The 21,250-nt window shown below is 29.4% G+C and overlaps 2 protein-coding genes across 2 annotated transcripts; both read left to right on the top strand.

Annotated features, from left to right (window-relative positions):
• Positions 1-4,014: 4,014 nt before the first annotated feature.
• LOC137821887 (RING-H2 finger protein ATL38) lies at positions 4,015-5,698 on the top strand. The gene has a single exon (XM_068626681.2). The coding sequence runs from the start codon at positions 4,301-4,303 to the stop codon at positions 5,387-5,389; it is 1,089 nt and encodes a 362-aa protein (XP_068482782.1). The 5' UTR covers positions 4,015-4,300; the 3' UTR covers positions 5,390-5,698.
• Positions 5,699-17,102: 11,404 nt separating this feature from the next.
• LOC137820333 (putative clathrin assembly protein At4g40080) lies at positions 17,103-18,726 on the top strand. The gene has a single exon (XM_068624364.1). The coding sequence runs from the start codon at positions 17,415-17,417 to the stop codon at positions 18,438-18,440; it is 1,026 nt and encodes a 341-aa protein (XP_068480465.1). The 5' UTR covers positions 17,103-17,414; the 3' UTR covers positions 18,441-18,726.
• Positions 18,727-21,250: the final 2,524 nt, after the last annotated feature.

Consider the following 21,250-nt stretch of genomic DNA (forward strand, 5'->3'; position numbering starts at 1 on the left):
TGATACATTGAATTATTTTTACAATTTTTATTATATGTAGTTTTAATGTAAAGTAATGAAATGTTTAAACCGTATAAAAAATAAAAAATAACACAACAAATAATAATAGGTAAAATAAAATTAAAAATAATAAATAAATATATTAAAATATAAAATAATAAAATACTTTAATAAACTATAAATTATAAAATAGCTTAAGTAAATTCTATTTTCTAAATTATAAATTCCTAAATTAACTTACTTTGAAATATTTATGAAATATTAGTCAAACTCTAAACTAACAACTAATTTATTCACCTTGTCGTATAAACTCCTAATATCATTATGAATTTAAAAAACTTAGTAAATCATTGTATAAAGAGTATTTTGGTCCATTCTCTACCACATCAAATACTACTAAAAAAAGAAAGTTATAAAATAAAAATTATTTTTTAAAAAAAAATAATTAGTTGTTATAGTAACTAAATTAGTGACCATTTTATAGATTAAAAAAATTTTGGTTTCTAAATTAGTTTCTATTAATGTTAAATTATTTTTAAATTGATATTTAATTAACTACGAAGGTTTTGACTATTAAATTTAGAATCTTAATAATTGGTAGTTAAAACTTTTATATATAGTTAAATAATAATTAACTATTTTTTTTAAAATATTAATTTTTATTTTCTGATGATTTTCTTGTATTGTATTGATAGTTATTTGGCTCCCTTGTTAGGAAATAAAATGAGAACTCCGTTAAAAGGTTTAAGAAATGGTTGAAGAAAAGTCCAAATTCCCTGTTATCAATTGTGATTTGATTCGTCTAGTAAATCCATACATATTTTTTCTCTATTCTTTTATTTAGATTCTTCCCTCCTCCATTTATGTACATCCATACATATAATATATAACACAATATATATGTATATGTGTATATATAATATATAGTCAACTTTTCATATAAAAAATATTTTTAGTACATAAACGGTTAGAAAGATGGGATTAAAATCAATATATATATATATATACGTATTTAATATTTTATTTTCTATTTAACTTATAATTCTTTCACTCCAACCGACCTATTTATGTATGAGAGTGACAACTCTAATTGTAACTCTATTTTATAGTTAAATTGAACCTTAATATATGTTTAAGTGATACAAATACCAAATCACCAATGCTAACAATTTTCAACCCTTTATTTCTTATATAAAGTTAATGTAGGAATTGAAACAAGTTAATGATATATGATACTGAAATACTGAGTTAAAAATTTATACAATAATAATATAAGTCTTACTAATATTAATATTAATATTTGCTTGTGTACGTCAAATTCATAGGAGCTCTCGAATGCTTTAATTTTGTTCATTAAGTAAGTTTTTAAAAATTAATATTTGTGTACTGGTACTCGATCTTCCTGATTGAGACTCACCTAGTTGCTCGAGACCTGGTCTATCTGACCGAGACCATGGAAATCAGACCGAGTCCTGAAAGATTTGGTCGAGACCACGAAAACTTCGTCGAAACAAGGGAAATCGTTACAGTTTGTCTAACCGGCCGACCCATACATCCATTAACGCTCAAACCAAGGTCAGTGAAGTTAATCCGTCATTAAGGATTATGTAATACATTCATAAGTGAGATTCACTCCACTAATCAGACCCAATAAGGTAAGCCCATTAAAATAATATAAATAGCACACATCCCAAGGAAAAAGGTATGTCATTTATTACTGTACACCTACCTGAGTATCTATCACCCGCTTTACTGACTTGAGCGTCGGAGTGTCTTCCGCAGGTACCCCATTCGGTGTTCACCCGAGATCGAGAGTCGAAGGAGAAACGCGAAAACGAGGAGGACCCCTATCAAGCACTCAACAACCTGCCCGACTGAATGAGGAAGACGAAAACTTCAATAATTCTCTAAGTCTCATCTCCCTAACCGGAACAATTCGTGACACTGTAAAAATAACGTGAGATGTACTAGTATTTTTTTAACCTCATCTTGTACCTATTTATGTTTTTTATTTTAAAAGTCATTTTATTTAAATTAGTTTATCTAATGAGTATTAATTAAAATTAATTTTTATTTATTTTTAACATTTTAAGTTTTTTTTTATCTTAGTTTAAAATGTTACATTGAATTATTTTTACAATTTTTATTATATGTAGTTTTAATGTAAAGTAATGAAATGTTTAAACCGTATAAAAAATAAAAAATAACACAACAAATAATAATAGGTAAAATAAAATTAAAAATAATAAATAAATATATTAAAATATAAAATAATAAAATACTTTAATAAACTATAAATTATAAAATAGCTGAAGTAAATTCTAATTTCTAAATTGTAAATTCCTAAATTAACTTACTTTGAAATATTTATGAAATATTAGTCAAACTCTAAACTAACAACTAATTTATTCACCTTACCGTATAAACTCCTAATATCATTATGAATTTAAAAAAACTTAGTAAATCATTGTATAAAGAGTATTTTGTTTCCATTATCTGCTACATCAAATACCCACAATTTTCCTTTGTCTCCGTTAGGAAATGAAATGAGAATTCCGTTAAAGGGGTTTAAAAAATGGTTGAAGAAAAGTCCAAATTCCCTGTTATCAATTGTGATTTGATTGGTCTAGTAAATCCATACATATTTTTTCTATATTCTTTTATTTAGATTCTTCCTCCTCCATTTATGTACATCCATACATATAATATATAACACAATATATATGTATATGTGTATATATAATATATAATATATAGTCAACTTTTCATATAAAAAGTATTTTTAGTACATAAACGGTTAGAAAGATGGGATTAAAATCAATATATATATATATATATATACGTATTTAATATTTTATTTCCTATTTAACTTATAATTCTTTCACTCCAACCGACCTATTTATGTATGAGAGTGACAACTCTAATTGTAACTCTATTTTATAGTTAAATTGAACCTTAATATATATGTTTAAGTGATACAAATACCAAATCACCAATGCTAACAATTTTCAACCCATTATTTCTTATATAAAGTTAATGTAGGAATTGAAACAAGTTAATGATATATGATACTGAAATACTGAGTTAAAAATTTACATAATAATAATATAAGTCTTATTAATATTAATATTGATATTTGCTTGTGTACTTCAAATTCATTGCCAGCTCTGGAATGTTTTAACTTTGTTCATTAAGTTTTTAAAAATTAATATTTGTGGACTGGTATTCGGTCTTCTTAATCGAAACTCATTAAGTAGTTCGACACCTGATCTATCTGACCGAGATCAGGGAAATCTGGTTGAAACCACATAAACTTGGCCGAGAAGATCGAGATTAGGGAAGTCTGACCGAGACCTGAGAGACTTAGTCGAGACCACGAAAACTTGGCTGAGACTAGGGAAATCGCCACGATCGTCTTGACCGGCCGACTCATACATCCATTAACATCCAAACCAAGGTCAATGAAGCTAATCCGTCATTAAGAATTAGGTAATACATCCATAAGTGAGATTCACTCCACTAATAAGGCCCAGTAAGGTAAGTCCATTAAAATAATATAAATAACACACATTTTAAGGAAAAAAGTACGTCATTTATTACTGTACTACCTGAGTATCTATCACCCGCTTTACTTACTTGAGCTTCGAAGTGTCTTCCACAGGTATCCATTGATGTTTACTCGAGACCGAGAGTCAAAGGAGACGAGAATGATTCCTGTCAAACACTCGGCCACCTGTCAAAATAATGTGAGATGTAATAGTATTTTTTTAACCTCATCTTGTACCTATTTATTATTTTTATTTTCTTTATCCAAAAAGTTGTAAATAATATTTTATTTTTCAAGCCATCATAAACGCCTGCTCTTGCTTCAGTTGGAACGTGATGTCTCGAAAGGTTAAATCTGAAATGATCCATGGATGTTTTATTTGGTGGGAAGGATAGGATTGGTGAGGAAAGGACAGAAACAGATTTCATTGTTAATTTAAGAAGAAGAAAAGTATTATCATAAAAAAAGAGTAGTACTAATAATTAAGGATGTTTGAAAAACACATTTTTTGAATACCCACTTAAAATAAAAGCTTTTATCCTGTTCTGAAAACTTTCATTCCAAACTTAAACTTAGGCGCAAAGTCCATGTGCACCTTCTTTCTGCAACATCGACAACCTAATCATTAATTATTAGGAGACCCGAAAGAGAAGAAAAGAAAAGAGATCATAGGAGCAATCAGCGGCCATGTACGGTGGCTACTATTAATTAATACCAAAACCACCTTCAAATCAAACATTGAAATTCAACCTCATGACCACTCTCCCACTCAAACCCCACACCACTCTCCACCATGACCTTTTTCTTTTCTATTTTTATTTTCTTCTCCTCACACACTTTCCGCCGGCGGCCGCCGCGCAGCTTCCCAACGCGCTCACGCCACCGCCGCCGGACCGGCTATCGAGGCTGAAGTTCGACAAGTCCATGGCCATCGTTCTGGTGATCCTGGTGGCGGTGTTCTTCTTGCTTGGGTTCCTCTCCGTGTACACGCGCCAGTGCGCAGAGCGAAGGATGCGAGGGAGGTTCGACCTCTCCATCTCGATCGGGCGTCGGAACCGCGGTCTGGACCGCGAAATCATCGAGACCTTCCCCACCTTCGTCTACTCCACCGTGAAGAGCCTGAAGATAGGACTGGCCACGCTAGAATGCGCCGTGTGCCTGAGCGAGTTCGAGGAGGAGGAAACGCTGCGTTTGATACCCAAGTGCAGCCATGTGTTCCACCCCGAGTGCGTCGACGCGTGGCTGGCCAATCACTCCACCTGTCCCGTCTGTCGCGCCAACCTTCTCCCCAAACCCGACGACCCATCCTTTGTTTCCATCCAAATCCCGGATCCGGTTCAACCCGTTTTAAACTCCCCGGTCCAACCCGAATCCACGGATTCTCCGAAGCCGAATGATTTGATTAATCACAACCGTTCACCGTGGTCAAGGTCAACGGGTTTCAGCCTCGCCAGTTTGATTCCGCGATCTCACTCGACGGGTCACTCCCTGGTTCAACCGAGAGAGAATTGCGAGCGCTTCACTCTGCGTTTGCCCGAGGAAGTGCGGAACCAGCTCATGACTTCCACCACGCTGAGTCGCACCACGAGCTGCGGCTTGAACCTGGGTCTCACGCCCGAGAATAGTGGGAGGAGGGGTTACAGGACCAGAAGTGTTGGTAGCAGTCTTAGTGCTCACGTGAACAGAGGCGTGGGCAGCACCGGCAGCAGCCCTCACGTGAGGGGACACGACAGACGTTGGTTTTTTCAGAGCCCTCCCTCAAAGGACTCCATTAAGGAAGATGTCGGCGAACGTTCCTCGGATCGCCTTTTCTCGGAGGCCACAAAGGATAGTCATAATTAAATGTTTGGTTTGTAAGGTTCGGTGGATGAAGGTCGAAGATGATGATGATGATGTTGTTGATATCATTACTCTTCACTTTTTCCATTTACGGATTTACCAACCAGCATTGGTGCTTGCCAATGGAATTGCTCCTTTTACACATACACTTGTATGCATGTAAGTAACAGTAGTTTTTTATTTTTATGGTTTTAGAGTTTGGAATTTTTTGTGTTCTGGGTGGGGAAACAAATACAGAATTCTGAAACATTCATACTTTTTTTGTGTTCTGATCTTCTGCAGTTTATAATCATCTTCACTTTTGCAGTTGTAGTTAATGCCAACAAGTTTTAAAATTTTATTTGTAATATTTGTTTCAATCAACTCATGTTTTTATCGATGAGATCTCGCACGCCCTGTAGTTTTATATATGAACTGAAGTGGATCCAAATCGTTCTTCGTGCTGTGTGTCGTTTCTAGTATAAGTATCTCTTTTCTGCGCATATATAATGCCTGGAGTAATGTTCCGAAGAATTAATGTTGAATATTCCTCTATACTTTTTTTTTCCTAAGATTCTTTTCTAAATTTTTGATGAGTTTTGCTTATGTGTTTTAAGACTTTCAGTTCATTATTTTACTGTAAAAACTTATATTTTCATTATTTTCTATAGTTTAACTTTCATAATGATAAATTTATTTATCAAAAACGTTTTATTTTTTATTATAAAAGAATTAATTTTTTTGACTAAGTGTAATATTTACTGTGTGCTTTGGAATAATGACTTAAATTTGTAATTAAAAAGAGTTACTTTCGAATCTGATCATTTATAATTTGTGAATATTTTATAATAGTTTTTTTTCTTTACCGGCTTCATACAATTTTCTTTGATTTACAAACTGATCTTTTATATCAAAACAAAATTAATTATCTTAGAATTATCTTTAGATAAACTTATGGAAGAAAAAAACTAATTCTAATTATAATGGATCATAAAGGTAATTAATTATTAAAATAATATAAGTTTTACAATTGTTTCAAATCCTTCTTAGATGAAAAGTAACCATTGAAATAATATTTAATTTTAAAAATGTTAAATATACATTCAATGTTATTTTGTGATTAACAATTATAAGTGCACTTTTATTTTTTAAAGTATACCATTCTAGTTTAGAAGAGGCAAATAGAAAAAGAAAAGGTACATAGATAGAAAGAAAACACAAGGGATAAAGTAATAAATGTGATAATTAATGCAATAAAAATTAAAGATAAAAAAGTGAGATGAAAAATAAATAAAAGAAAAAGTGAGTGAAAATGGTAGTTTTTTCCTAATTATTTTTGGATTGAATAGCTATACAATCACTACTAGAAAATTATGACATAGAAACCAATTTTAGAGACCAAAAAATTATTAATTGTTATAGTGACTAAATTAGAGACCATTTTAGGAACTAAATAATTTTTTTGTTTTTAAATTAGTTTCTATTATTGTTAAATGATTTCTAAATTTGTATGTAATTAGAAACTAAGGTCTTTGCTATCAAATTTAGAATCTAAATAATTGGTAGTTAAAACATTGGTTGGTAATTAGATACCAATTTAAAAACCATTTAACAATAATAAAAACTAATTTAGAAATATTTTTTTTAGTTTATAAAATGCTCTCTAATTTAGTTACTATTACAATTTATTATTCGGGTCTTTAAAAATTAATTTTTATTTAATGATTTTCTTTTTAAATTTTATTGTAATTACAAATATAATTTTCTATGTTCTAGATGTTGTAATTACTTTATTTACAGTAATTGGAAAATATTAAGAGCATTCAAAAGGTCAACTATTTGTTTGCTTTTCACATGTAAGTTCCTTTTTCAAATTATACACACTTATCATATATAAGTATAACTCTCCTTTTTTGCTAATCTTTAAATACTCTTCAATTTTAATGTTTTGTATGCTTCAATGCAATTAAGATTTAAAATATATATATATATATATATATCAATTTTATAAAATTAAAATTAAACTTAAAATTCACTTTATAATTGTTAACAATAAGTTGAAGGTGATTTTACAAAGCAAACAATTATAAGGATGATTATTACATCTATAATTAATTTAACCAATAGTTTATTAAATTAAAAAAGTAAGACGACAATTACGTTACTTAATTTTTAACAATTACGTTACTTAATTTTTAACAATTACATCCCTATCTAATGAAAAATGTTTTATAGAATGATTAACAGGAAAGTCAGAAGTGAGAATGAACCTAGCCATATACATATTATTATATTAGAATGAAAAAATAATTATATAAAGACGTGTCACTCTTTTAACAGAATCATTGAATTGATCAAGTCATCACTTCTATCATTAAACCTGACGATAACAATGTGTTATACAATAAGTTTAAATATTGTAATATTTTATAAATAAGTATAAAGAACTCAAGAAATAAACTTGACTTTCCACTCTCGATTTTATATCTTCTCATTACAAATACCTACTTTGTTTTTCCTTTCCTTTTAATCTCTCACTTTCTTAGGAAAATTCTCCTTCTTGTTTATCTCTAGCACAAATACGGATACGAAAACGGACACACGGATATAAATACGGAGATATGTATAATCTCTAAAATGTAGGATACGGGGACACGAATCTATATATTATATAATTTTGAATTATATAAATTGAAAATAAATATTTATGTCCAAAAGTATGTTTCAGATTCTTTTGGGAGCAAAAAGATATTTTTATGACTGGTTCAAACGAATTTCTTCTTTATTTTTATAATCATAATAAAAATTTATACAATAAATTTGAGTTTTTAGGAAATTATTGTATTTATATTTTTAAAATTATGTTAGAACCGTGCTAGAATTTTCAAAAATCCAACAAATATTTTTTGAATTAAAAACTTCACCGATAAGTGTACTACGAGTGTCGTATGAGTGTCGACACCGATACGTGTGTCCGACACGGATACGTCAATTTAAGAGAAGTGTCTGAACCTCATAGCTTACACCTCTTATTTATACAGTAAAACATTAATTTGAATTTAAAGTATCTCTATGATCATATATAAGTTATTACACACAAGAATAATGTATGTTAATTAACAATGAATTAGCAATTGTCTCACAAATTTTGCCTTTTGTTTTCTTTTGATTTTGTAAAAAAAAATAATGCTTGGATTACATTGTTATTAATTTTCTCAAATAACTAAAATTGAGTTTAACTATGATGTTTATTTTCACCTTGTTAATAAAGTTGAATTTGTCACTATAAAAAAATCATTAAATAAAATTAATTTTAAATATTAAAATAATTAGTTATTATTTAATTAAATTAGAGACTATTTTATAAATTAAAAAAAATCATTGATGTATAAAGTAGTTTCTATTACTAATAAAAATTTATAAAATAGTTTTTAAATTGATATTTAATAATTAGTTATCAAAATTTTAGCTACTTACTACTTTATATTCTAAAATAATTTTAAAGAATAATTTAGAATCTAAAATATTAGAAAATATTAGTAGTTAAAACTTAGTTAACTAATTTAGATACCAATTTATAAATTATTTTAATTTTTTTATTAATAATAAAAATCACTTTTTTTTTATAAAAGTTTTCATGGCATCACTATGCAACTTGACATCCAAGCTAGGCTGACATCTCAATTAATTTAGTTTAATCAATATAATAACTAATTATTTCTTATCTCTAAATTTTGATTACTATTTAATTATTTTCTTGTTGTGGATATATCTCGGAGTTATTAAGTAACATTGAATTATTACGATTTTTTTTTGTAAATTTTTAACGATAACAACATTTAATTTAATGATCAAATTAAGGACAAATTTATGTCATAAAAAGATAATATAAATTATAAAAATTAAATTATGACAATATAAATGGATCTCCTTTGCTCTCTCTACAAATTAGCACATACTCTTTTTTTCAAACATTGGTTAATGAGATTTCATGATCTAATTGGTCCAAGTGGTGGCTTCATTTACATATTTGTTTCAATTCGCTTTATGTAACCATGAAAATGTGTAAGTTTAAAAAAATTGAAATAAGTAAATTGTTCATCGAGGAACAATTTTATCGTGAAGAAGTTGGACATATTGAAATACGATTTATGATTCTTTTATTTGTTTATAAAGTTAAATGAAGATATTATATAACATACGACTTTCACATTGGAATTAACTTTTTCTATTGCCAAATTGAAGTCTTTCCACGACTTCAGTTTTTCAGTTGCTTTTGTTGCTTGTTTATAAAAAAATAAATATCTAATATTTTTGTAATGACACTAACCTAATTTAAATTTAAAATTATTTTTAAAAATTTATAGTTGCCTAAGTTATACAAAATAATAAAAAATTAAAAAATTAAAATGTAAGATTTATTTTTTAATTTTCTAGTTTTTTTTCCAAAAAATATTGTATTTATATATTTTATTAAAGTATTATATTTTAATTATAATACTAGAAAAAAACTAAAATAAAAAGTACGAACTTGATTTTAAAAAAATTAAGAAATAAAATGAAAGTTAGTTTAATTTCACATGATTAAAAATAATAATAATCTCATAACACCTATTATTAAGTTCCTCTTAATACTTAATCTTCCTACTTCTTCCGTCTTAATTCATAAAAGGTACTTTTACCTTTCAATTATTTGGGAGTTCAAATTTTTAAAGGTATTCCTAAAGAAAACATTTGAGACCTATTATGGAAAAAATAAAACGAGCTTCCAAAAATGTAAAGGTAAAAATGTTGAGTATGATGAGTCATATTCAATTGGTTTACTATGACGTTGGAGGCATTATTGCATCTTCTTTTAATTGGGTTTATAAATGATCTCTTAGGGTTTTAAAAGTTATTGAATGATGGGTTTAAAATTTTATATGGACCAGTGATATATTACTTAAAAAGGTTTGGTAACAATTATTTGGCATAGAATTTGTACTTCCAGAAAAGAAAAAGGTGAGTGTTGGGTGCTAAATTTGTTAGAAGAGAATTAGGTCTCCTTAATTGGTTTAGATTGGGATTTCCTTTATATCTCCAATGTTTTGGTACCAGCTTCATTTACAAATTTAGTCATCAATTTTTGGTTTCATATTCTTCTTTTGTTCGGCTTTGTTTTAAAGGTTGGTTCTAGGTGATCATATATATATATATATGATGGTTTATTTAGAAGGGTGTTTTTATTGTGAACTATAAAGAGATATAAAAATAACTTAAGTGTATGAAAAATAATTGAAGATTTTTCTATACAAAACAAGAAAAAAAAACATTAAAAGTCTTAATTTCGTTTAAAAATAACTACTTAAAAAGTGAAGATGTTATATAAAAAATAATGTTATGCATATAAAATAGAAATTTTGAAAATATTTAATATTTAAAACAACTGAAAATATACATATATATATTTAATAACATAAAATTTGTAATTACGTAAGAATCTAAGAATTAAGCCTAAAAAATTGTTGATGCATTTTCATTACTAATCCCTTATTTGACAAAGGAGAGAGGGGAAATAATATTTGATGTTTGATTTAGGAAGCAAATAAAGAAAAAAAAATGGTGGAACTCATTCTATTATTTGTCACTTTTTTTTTATGTTTTATGAAATCTCTCGAATTTTCTAACTTTTAAGATATTTGTTAAAAATTATTATATTTTTACTTGTTCTTATATTTATTTTGGTAAATAATTAAATATTAAATTTAATTTCTGTTGGGTTATGGGTCTTGAGCCGACCCTTGGTCATTTAGGTAGAATACCGATGTAAATGGACGGAAATTTGGATTAATTAGCATTAATCAAGCATTAAAGAGAGAATCATAACGGCAGACACAAAGTTAAGACTGACTACATAGGTAAAACCTCACAGATAGACAGATCACAAATTAGGTTAAGAACACACTTGTTCTTTACTATCTTGAATATTCTGGGTTTAGGTCTCCAATTGGCCTGTCTAGAACAATTTCTGTCATATTTTGATTTTATAAAGTTATTTATTCTTTATTTTGATCTTACATATTTCCTTTTTATAAACGAAAAGTTGTGTTGGTGTTTGATGATTTAAAGAATTTGATGGTGAATTTGTTGAGGTTTGGAGGAACTGGCACGCATATCTTGTATAACATGTGAAGTGCGTTTTTAGGCAAAGAGGAAAGGAAGTTACGTATACAACTACATGTTCTTTTTGACTTTCTCTTTTTGGTCATTATTACTGTATTTGGGGAACTCTACGTTCACGACACTTGGGAACACCATTAGCACTCATTCTAATTATTCAACTAGTATAACTTTTCAAACATCACATTAATTAATCATAAGAAACCACATTAAATGCAAATCTAAACACTAATCGCAATACATTTTAATTTCACGACGAACAATATAAATGAACTGTGTTTCACACTTAAACATAAAATCTAAATCTAATACACCAAATATCATAATATTCCTATAATCAATTAACTAGTCGATAATCTATTCATCTCATATATACTCTAAATTTTAGGTGTAAAAGAAAAGTAAATTACGTGTTAAAATATATTGTTGAAGATCTGTTAAAAATAAATAAATTAAAAATAAAAATATTTTATAATATATAAATATGTATAATTTTATTTATTTATTTATAAATTAATTTTATAAGATTGAATTAAATTTAAATATATTTATTAATAATAATAATAATAATGTACTGTTAATGTAATATAGTCAAAGGTTGAGTGAAGTAGATATGGATGCCTTTTTTCCAAATTGAGTTTCCCTATACTTCCTCAATTAACGTTTGCTTATTCTCAGAATAAAAAGAAACAATGCACACTGTTAGTTCGTTACTTTCTCAATTTTTAAATACTTAATTCATGTTTTTCTTCGAATACTAATTTTATATCATAAATTACTTAATTATAATTAGTAATTAAAATTTAATTTCTAAGTATTGTATATTTACGTATTTCAAAAAATTAAAATTATTTTAATTTTTAATAATTTTTATTTTAAGTTTAATAAATCAATTTAATTTGTACACACAATAAAAAAAGTCGCAGCACGTGAAGCCACCTAAGGCCGGCCCAATCGAAAAGCAAACTCTTTAGTCCAAGATAGCTTCTTCCTGCACCTCCATGACTTTTTCTGCCACCCAATACTAAAAACGCATTTACTATTATACCCTTCAGTAAAAAAAATTTATTTTAACCCAATTCCAATTGTGTTTCACTGTTCCTCTCTCACTCTTCAGCTTTCACTCTCCACGCCGTAGCCACCCCCTCCCACCTCCTTCCAAGCTTTCTCCTTCTCTCCGTCTCCCTTTCTTCTCTCATTATCTCATCCTTTCTAAACTTCTCCTTCTCCATCATTCGCCAATGTCATTTTCATTCACAAGTTAGTAAGTTTAATTTTATTGATTTTGTGCATATTAGAAAGTGCTTGTGTGTTTGTGCTCATTCACAAAAATAAGCATTAGACTATGTATTCCGGTACATTTTAACAGCAAAATGTATTATGGATTATGTAATCCGTAAGTTAAATTTGAAGTTCTAAAATGACTTTCGGATTGCATAATCCATAAATCAAATTTTGAGAGTGAAATGAGTTTTGAATTGTGTACTTCGTAAGTCATATTTGAAGTTTCAAAATGACTTCTGGATTGTGTAATCTGTAAGCCAAATTTCAACATGAGTTATGGATTCTGTAATACGTAAGGCATATATCAAGTTCAAATTTGACTTTTGGATTGCGTAATCCATAGTTCATTTAGTACCAGATTACACAATCCGGAAGTGTGATTTTGCTACGTTCCAGATCCGATATACTTACGGTTTATCTAATCCAAAACACTCTTGTTTTATGCGTAAAGAACCGGATTATGTAATCTGGTGATCTAGCGACTTAGTAGAATGAGAAGCATTGTCGCCCGCACCAGCTCAAACAACACCTTAAGGAGCATGCACCACAACCACCACACCAAGCACCTTCCCTTTCACTTTGCACCACCACCACACCATGCACCTTCGTTTCACTCGCGGACAAAATGTGAAACAACTTTAATTTTTATCTTTTTACTGAAGGACAATTTTGGTATTTTAAAAGTTTATGTAGGTGTCCGAAGAAGTCATGGAGGTGCAAGAAGAAACTGTCTTAGTCCAATTATAAGTTTTGAGCACATGGCTAAGTTAAACTTTGACTATGCTTAGGCACTATTCCAAAAACCCCAATTGGAATCTCAAAAATTCCACTCAAGTCATCACCCTAGTTGATCTCACTATATATGTCTAAAATCTTTATGTCTTATTATCAATTTGTATGGATTTCATAAAGAAACTTAGGTAAAAAATTTGATCAAATCACACTCTAAAAGGTACGAGAAGTGGAATAAGAAAACACATAGAGAAAGAGAAAGAGGGGATATAAATTTCATTTGATAAAAAAAGTATATTATATGGAGAGAGAGAAAAAAAAAATTATATACGAAGAAAGAAAGAAAAAATGGAAAATCATAACAAAAGCATATTAGAGAAGCATGGTACATGCAATACATAAACTTCATGTAACATCATCCTGTAAACATATAATTGGATTATGCACAACCATGAGTTTATCCTTAAAAGTATGAAATAAAGCTTCAAAGAGAGGTTTGGTGAGAATGTTAACCTCTTGAAATATGGTAGGAAAATGAATGAATTGTAGCTACTTTTATTGAATATAATTACAAAAAAAAATGTAAATCAAGTTCAAAGTGTTTTGTTTTCGAGTGTATGCTAGGGTTGAACTCCAAGATTGTCTGAATAATTTTTTTTGTAACGAAAAAGACACACGAAGTTCATGAAGAAGATTTGTAACCCACTTGATTTTAGTCAAAATAGCAATAATACTATGATACTCGACTTATGTACTACTATGAGAAATCACTTTTTGTTTATGCGAAGTCCATGAGAAAAGATTTATTTTAAGGATTACACAGTAACCAGTTGTTGATTTTCTATCGTAGGGATCAGATCCCCAATCTACATCACTGAAGGCAATAACTATGAGTTCAGGGTGGTTGAATAGGTCAAAACCATGGTGTATGATGTCAACAAGGTAACTGAGAATTCTTTTAACAAAATTTTATTGATGTTCTTGAGGTTGATGAATATATTAGCAAATCTTGTTAACATAGTAGGCAATATCGGGACAAGAAATGAGTAAGATTGTAAAGAACCAACGATGGAACCACACACAGAAGAATCTTGAACAACATTTGTTCCATCATAAGTAAGACGAGAGCATAAAATCAATGGAGTCAATTAAGCCTTTGATCCAAGCATGCTGGCTTTTTGTAAGAGATCTTTGATATACTTTGTTTGAGATAAGTGAAGGCTAGCATCCTTGTTCCAAAAGACTTCTATGCCATGGAAATAATGTAAGTAACAAAGATCTTTTAGAGTGAAATGTTTGTTTAACATGGAAATAAGAGAATGAACCTGAAAAGATGAGCTACTTGTGATGATTATATCATTGACATAAAAAAGAACCAATAAAGAAGAGTGACCCCAAAATTTAATGGATAAGGAAGTGAATGTAAAATGAATAGAAGAGAGAAAGTTGTACTTAGCTTTTGAAACAAAAAAAATGGAGCTTGTTTGAGGTAGTATAAAGCCTTTTGTAATCTTCACACAATGTTAGAATCAACAGTTCCAAAACTTGGTGGTTGTTGCATATAAACTGTTTCTTTTAAGTCACCATAGAGAAAGACATTGTTGATGGCAATTTGATGAATTGACCACTTTGAAGAGAAGGCTAGTGTAAGATTAATGCAAATGATAATGGGTTTAACAACATGATTGGAAGTTTTTGCATAATTAATGTAGTAAATAAGGTTGTAAAACACGAAAAGTTGATTTCCTGATGCATGAATGGTCATTTTTGGTAAGGACTTATCCACATTGTGTTGCATAAGTTCTCCAAGACATAACAAAAACTTCTTGGATAATACCAAGGATCTCAGAACTAGCAAAAATTCTTAAAATCCTAAGAGTAAAAGAGTCAAAGATACCAAAAATATTAGAAAAAGAGAAAGAATGAAACAGTGAAAAAGAGTGAAAAATCGGCGAGAGATGTGTGTTATAAGAGCACTGCAGAAACACTTACTTATAGATGGAGGGGAAACCGCAAAACTGGTTGAGTGAAACCACATCTCATAGATGAGTTGTTGCGGAGAGAAAGGTAGGAGTGCATATGAAGGTAGCTCCATCAAGATCGACATCAAGATCCAGAGACATCGGAGGGAAGTAGGAGGTTGAGAACTGGTCATAGAGATTTTTGCATGTCATCCTTTTATATTTCCTCTGGAACGACTTCGGAGGATTGCGAGGCTTTTGCGATATCGATTTACAACAATTAAAACCCTCTATTTGATGAATTTTTTGTCAGCAAGTCTTGTTGTGTCATTGAAAGGTACCATCAACATTGAACTTTCTTTTGAAAACACATTTGTAGCTAATTACAGTTACGTGAGTGGAAAAGATAGTGAAAGTGCAAGTGTTGTTGGCAACGAGAGCCCTCAATTAATCTTTCATGGCATTGAATAAATAACGATAATGTAAAGGTTCTTTTATAGTGGTAGAAATATTATAAGAAGGATTCTAATAAGTTTATCTTATTGATTATGGTTAATAAATTCTCATCTTACAATTTTAGTAATTATATCGAATTGAAGGAGTTTGAAGCTAGCGTATAGTTTCCTTGAAACTAATGAGAATATTGAAAATGTGGAAAAGAAATGAGGAAGATGGATTTTTTATTTATTTTTTATTTTGTGTTTATTGCTTGCGCAAAAGATGAATAAGGCATTGAAAACTATCAATATTATGTAAAAGGTAAAAAAAAAAAAAAAGCTAACTGATATAAATTTTATTTGAAAAAACATATATTACATGCAGAAAAATAAAATTATATGCAAAACAAGAAGAAAAAACGTAAGAGAAATTGTGGTGTTATTAAGGATAGGTTTCAATCATGTAAAGATCCAATTAAAAGATTTTATTTTACAAAATATCAGCCTTAATATAGATAAATCTCATTAATGTTTCATCAGTATTGAATGGAATTTAAGAAGAGAATAAAATTTTATAAGAATAATCTTAAAATTTAACAATGAATATAGACTTAAAAGATTATTAGATACAAAATCAAGGTGCTCAGAAATAAGCATAGAAAAGATATACAAGATCGGGAAAAAAACATAAAAAAAAAAACTAAATTGAAACTTATTGTTGCTGGTTACTTTGAATGATGTAATTGAGATTCATTCTTCTTGGTTGGAAGAGAAACATAAGAAATATGCATGGTAGCCGCAATAGATAGAGTTCACCTAACACATGCACCTAAATTCAGAATCGAATTTGTAAATGTAGAAATGGGTGATTCGGTTTTCTTACTCTCTCAGCCATGTTTGGAGTGCATTTATAAGGAGAAATCACAGAGCAAAATGGTCCCCTTTCAATCCCGATCAATTGGAACCATTTTATTGTCCAAAAATATGTGAATAAATTATGGAAATGCTCATCATAAACTTGTTTGGGTAAAATGGTTCGTGAATACACCCCTCAGGTTAAACCAGAAAAGAGAATAACCCATGCCCTTCAAATGGTGAAATTAAAAAAGAAAATGAATAAAAGTCTCTGTTACAGAGAAAATGATGAAGAGGTGACAATGATGTTGAAAGAAATAGATAACTGGTTGCTTACCCGCGTAATCAATAGAAGGAAACAGCGGGGAAACAAATAATGACATAAGAGGTCTGAAATCCATATCCCACATTACTCAACAATATCATATCTAATTACAAAAGAGACAAGACAGCACCATCTTTTTCCACAATAAATAAATAAAAAAAATCGAATTATTGAACCGTATGCGATGCGAGTGAAGAGTGGTCTCTGACTCTGTCAAATTCAATTACTCAAACTCACAAAAACACAAAGATATAAATCATCCCATTTCTCTACGTTTCCTAACATTCATTATCCAAATGGCTCAGCAAAAGCGGTTCAAAACTTTGACCCAAAACCTCAAAGACAAAGCCTCGGTCATCGCCGCAGTACTATCCCCCAAGCGCCACGCATCCTCCGTCCGGGTACACGTGCTCCGCGCCACCACACACGCACTCACGGCGCCTCCCTCCGAGGAAACCATCGCCGCCGTACTCGCGGTGGGACAGGGCTCCGACCGCAACCCGCGCGCCTGCATCGACGCGATCATGGACCGTCTGCACCACACGCGCAGCGCCGCCGTGGCGCTCAAGTGCCTCTTCACGCTACACAACGTCGTCGTAAAGGGACCCTTCACGTTGAAGGACCAACTCTCGTGTTACCCTTCCTACGGCGGCCACAACTTTCTTAACCTCTCAACCTTTCGCAACGACTCGGACGTGGAATCGGTGGAACTGAGTTCGTGGGTGCGGTGGTACGCGGGCGTACTGGAACAGAGCCTCACGGTTTCCAGAGTCTTGGGGTATTACCTTAACGCCTCTCGCGAATCCCAAGAAAGTAAAAAGATTATCCTTTCGAACGCGTCGAATGCGGATTTGTTGTACAAGGTGGAGGCGCTGGTGGGTTTCGTCGAACAAATAAGCCACGTGCCTGATTCGCTGCACCTGCAGAAGAACGAGTTGGTGTACGAGGTTGTGCGGTTGGTGGGAGATGATTATAGGAACGTGCAGGTTGAGATTTTGTTGCGCGTGGAAGAACTTCTGGAGAGAATGGAGGATTTTGATGTGGGTGAGTTGAACGAGTTGGTGGGGTATTTAGGGAGATTGGAGGAGACTCAGGAGAAGTTGGTTCTTTTGTTCGTGAATAGGAAAAGGAACAATGGATTCTGGGATTTGGTTCAGAAGACTAAGGTCAAGGGAATGGCCAAGAAGAGGGAGATTGAAGGGAAGTGGCTCACGGTGGTTGTCAACACCGGCGCCGCCGAATTGACTCGCTCCACGAACCCGTTTCTTGACCCGGTTCAACTCACTCCGGTCCCACGGGTAGATTTTGCAACGGTAAGGTGACATATGGCAACGGTTACATTCAGTGGGTAATTCTTTTATCTTCTTTGTTTTTTTTTTTCATTTTTTTCCCTTCTATTTTCTGGGAATCCGCACCCAGCGTGCCCTTCCATTTGGAAGCTATACTTTTTCCATTCTTTTGTGCTGCTTTTTTTATTTCTTGTTTTCTTTTATTTGGAAGCAAGATCTTATTTTTTAGAATGATTAAAGTGAATAAACTATTAGGATCTTCATGTATAGCCATGTAAAAAGAGATTTCTGTGGAAAAAATAATAACGGATTCTGTTAACTTTTGATTTTTTCTACCCTTTTGTGCTGGCTATGATCTGTCTGTATTAGGTGTGGCTGCTAGATTATTTTATTCAAACAATACCATAAATGTGATAATTCACAATCTTTAAAAATAGCAATTTGTACAAAATTTATATTATTTTTCTTTATGAATACTTTTTTAACTCCAGAAATTAAGTTTATGGTGCGTAACTTTATAAATGATATTAAATAGTATGAAGATGGAATTTCAGTTCATATTGAAACATAACATGACACCGATAAATATGTATTTAGTTTTCGTCTCAATAATTGAAAGATAAAGATAAAAGGACAATCTATATGAAAGGAACGCAAGGTAAACAAAAGACAAATGTTACTTGATATCATATTTCATTTTACACTCCAATAAATATTAATATTTTAATTATTTAAAAAAATTATATTTTTTTTATTCATTAAATTTTATTTTTATTTTAACTTTTATTATAAATATTAATATATATTATGAGCGTAAGATACAAGAGTGCCAAAATATCTTACTCCTTAAAAAAACAAACAAGAATAAGAGTGAGACAGGACATTTGTACACTATGTAAAACAAATTTGTACACTACGTAAAACAAATGTATAGCTATTAAATTATTAAAATCAATAGTTATTATACACCTGATTTGTGTTTATTTAACATGATTATCAAATATATTTCATAAAAAAACTTGAAATCCCTTTTATATGATATTTCAAATTTGTAATAGTTTTCTTCGAAGAAAAAAAAATCTTAATTATATTTTTCCCTACTTGGTGAAACATAATTTTTTTAATTAACTTAGAATATAAATAAATGATTTCTGAAGTATATTTTTAATATATATATATATATATATATATATATTCCTTTTCTTTTTCCTTTCATTTTCACAAATCTCTCTTTCAGACAGTCAATATTCAAATTGATTATTTTGAAATTTTCTATGTAATTTAAAATTCCTTAATTTTAATTACTATATTTTATAAAAACAATTTTTCAATTAAATAAATTAAAATGCAAGCCAATATAATCTTAAAGTTCTCGCAAAAATTTAACATATTGTTACAACTATTTTCATCTAATCAATTTGTATACATTATATTTTAACATGCATATATATATATATATGCGAAGTTCAAGTTAAAAATTTAATATCATGGTAAAATATTTTCTTTCCTTTAGTGTGTTGCTTTATTACTTATTACATTTCTTTTGTATATTTTTTTTATTGGAATAACATTTATACAAAATTTAAAAACTAGTTTTCGTAACATATTTATATTCTAATATATATTTCGAAAAATACTTTTCATACACTACAAAAAAAAAATTATTAAATAAAAATCAATTTTAAAGACCAAAATAATTAGGTACTATTTGATTAAATTAGAGACTCTTTTATAAATTTTTTAAAAATTATTAATATCTAAAGTCATTTTTATTATTAATAAATTATTATAAAATAATTTTTAAATTGGTATGTAACCATTAATTACTAAGATTTTAACTACTTATTATTTTATATTCTAAATTAGTCTCTATTAGTATTTTAGAAACCAATTTAAAATCTAAAATATTAGTCATTAAAACTTAGGTAGCTAATTTAGATATAAATTTAGAAATCATTTTATAAATTTTTATTAATAATAGAAATCACTTTAGATATGAATAATTTTTTAGTCTCTAAATTTGTATTTAATTTAGTAAATATAGTGAATAATTATTTTTATCTCTAAATTTAGTTACTATTTAATGGTTTTCTTGTAGTGATAACGTATTTTTTATATTTATAGAAATTAATTTTCACAAAAATTTTATTTTTTGGATTTTTATAATATAAAAAATAATTAGGCTAATTTTCATTGTTATGAAAAATTATATTACGTATCTAGTTTTGACGATTTATTAGAATATATTTATATTACAAAAATCAATTACAATAAAATTCAGAAAGGTAGGATATAAAAAAAATTAGTGTTACTGGTTGCGAAGAGAGAAAAAAAAGGGGTGGTGAAAAGAACAGCGCAGGTTTTATTCCTTTTCATCCAGACTTTTTGAGGGAGCCTGAATTGAACATAATTTCACCCTGGAAGAATGTTTCAATACAAAATTGCTATGTAGAATTTCTAAATTCCTAAATGCAGTTCCTTTTTGTTTTTATTATTTTCTTTGAGATTTATGTTTTTGAACAATATGCTAAATTTTTTGGAATTGTTCTATAAGATTTTATTTATTTTTCTTAAACCAACGCTCATTAACTAAACCTTTGAAAATACTCAAAATCTCAATAAATTAGTTTGGGGTAACTTGTATAATCAATATTAATTATATGAAAAATAAATTGACAAGAAATCATTTCATAAAAACGTAGGAAAGAGAGGGGAATTAAGCACAAATATGAGACAACATATTTATTTAAAAAATAATTATCAAAATAAACAATAATTAGTTGAATGTAGAATAACTAGAAGATAGAATTTTAAATAATTTTCATGTGATAGATCACATTATA

The sequence above is a fragment of the Phaseolus vulgaris genome, chromosome 9 (assembly GCF_051622355.1).
Source record: "Phaseolus vulgaris cultivar YP4 chromosome 9, ASM5162235v1, whole genome shotgun sequence".
Taxonomy (NCBI): domain Eukaryota; kingdom Viridiplantae; phylum Streptophyta; class Magnoliopsida; order Fabales; family Fabaceae; genus Phaseolus; species Phaseolus vulgaris.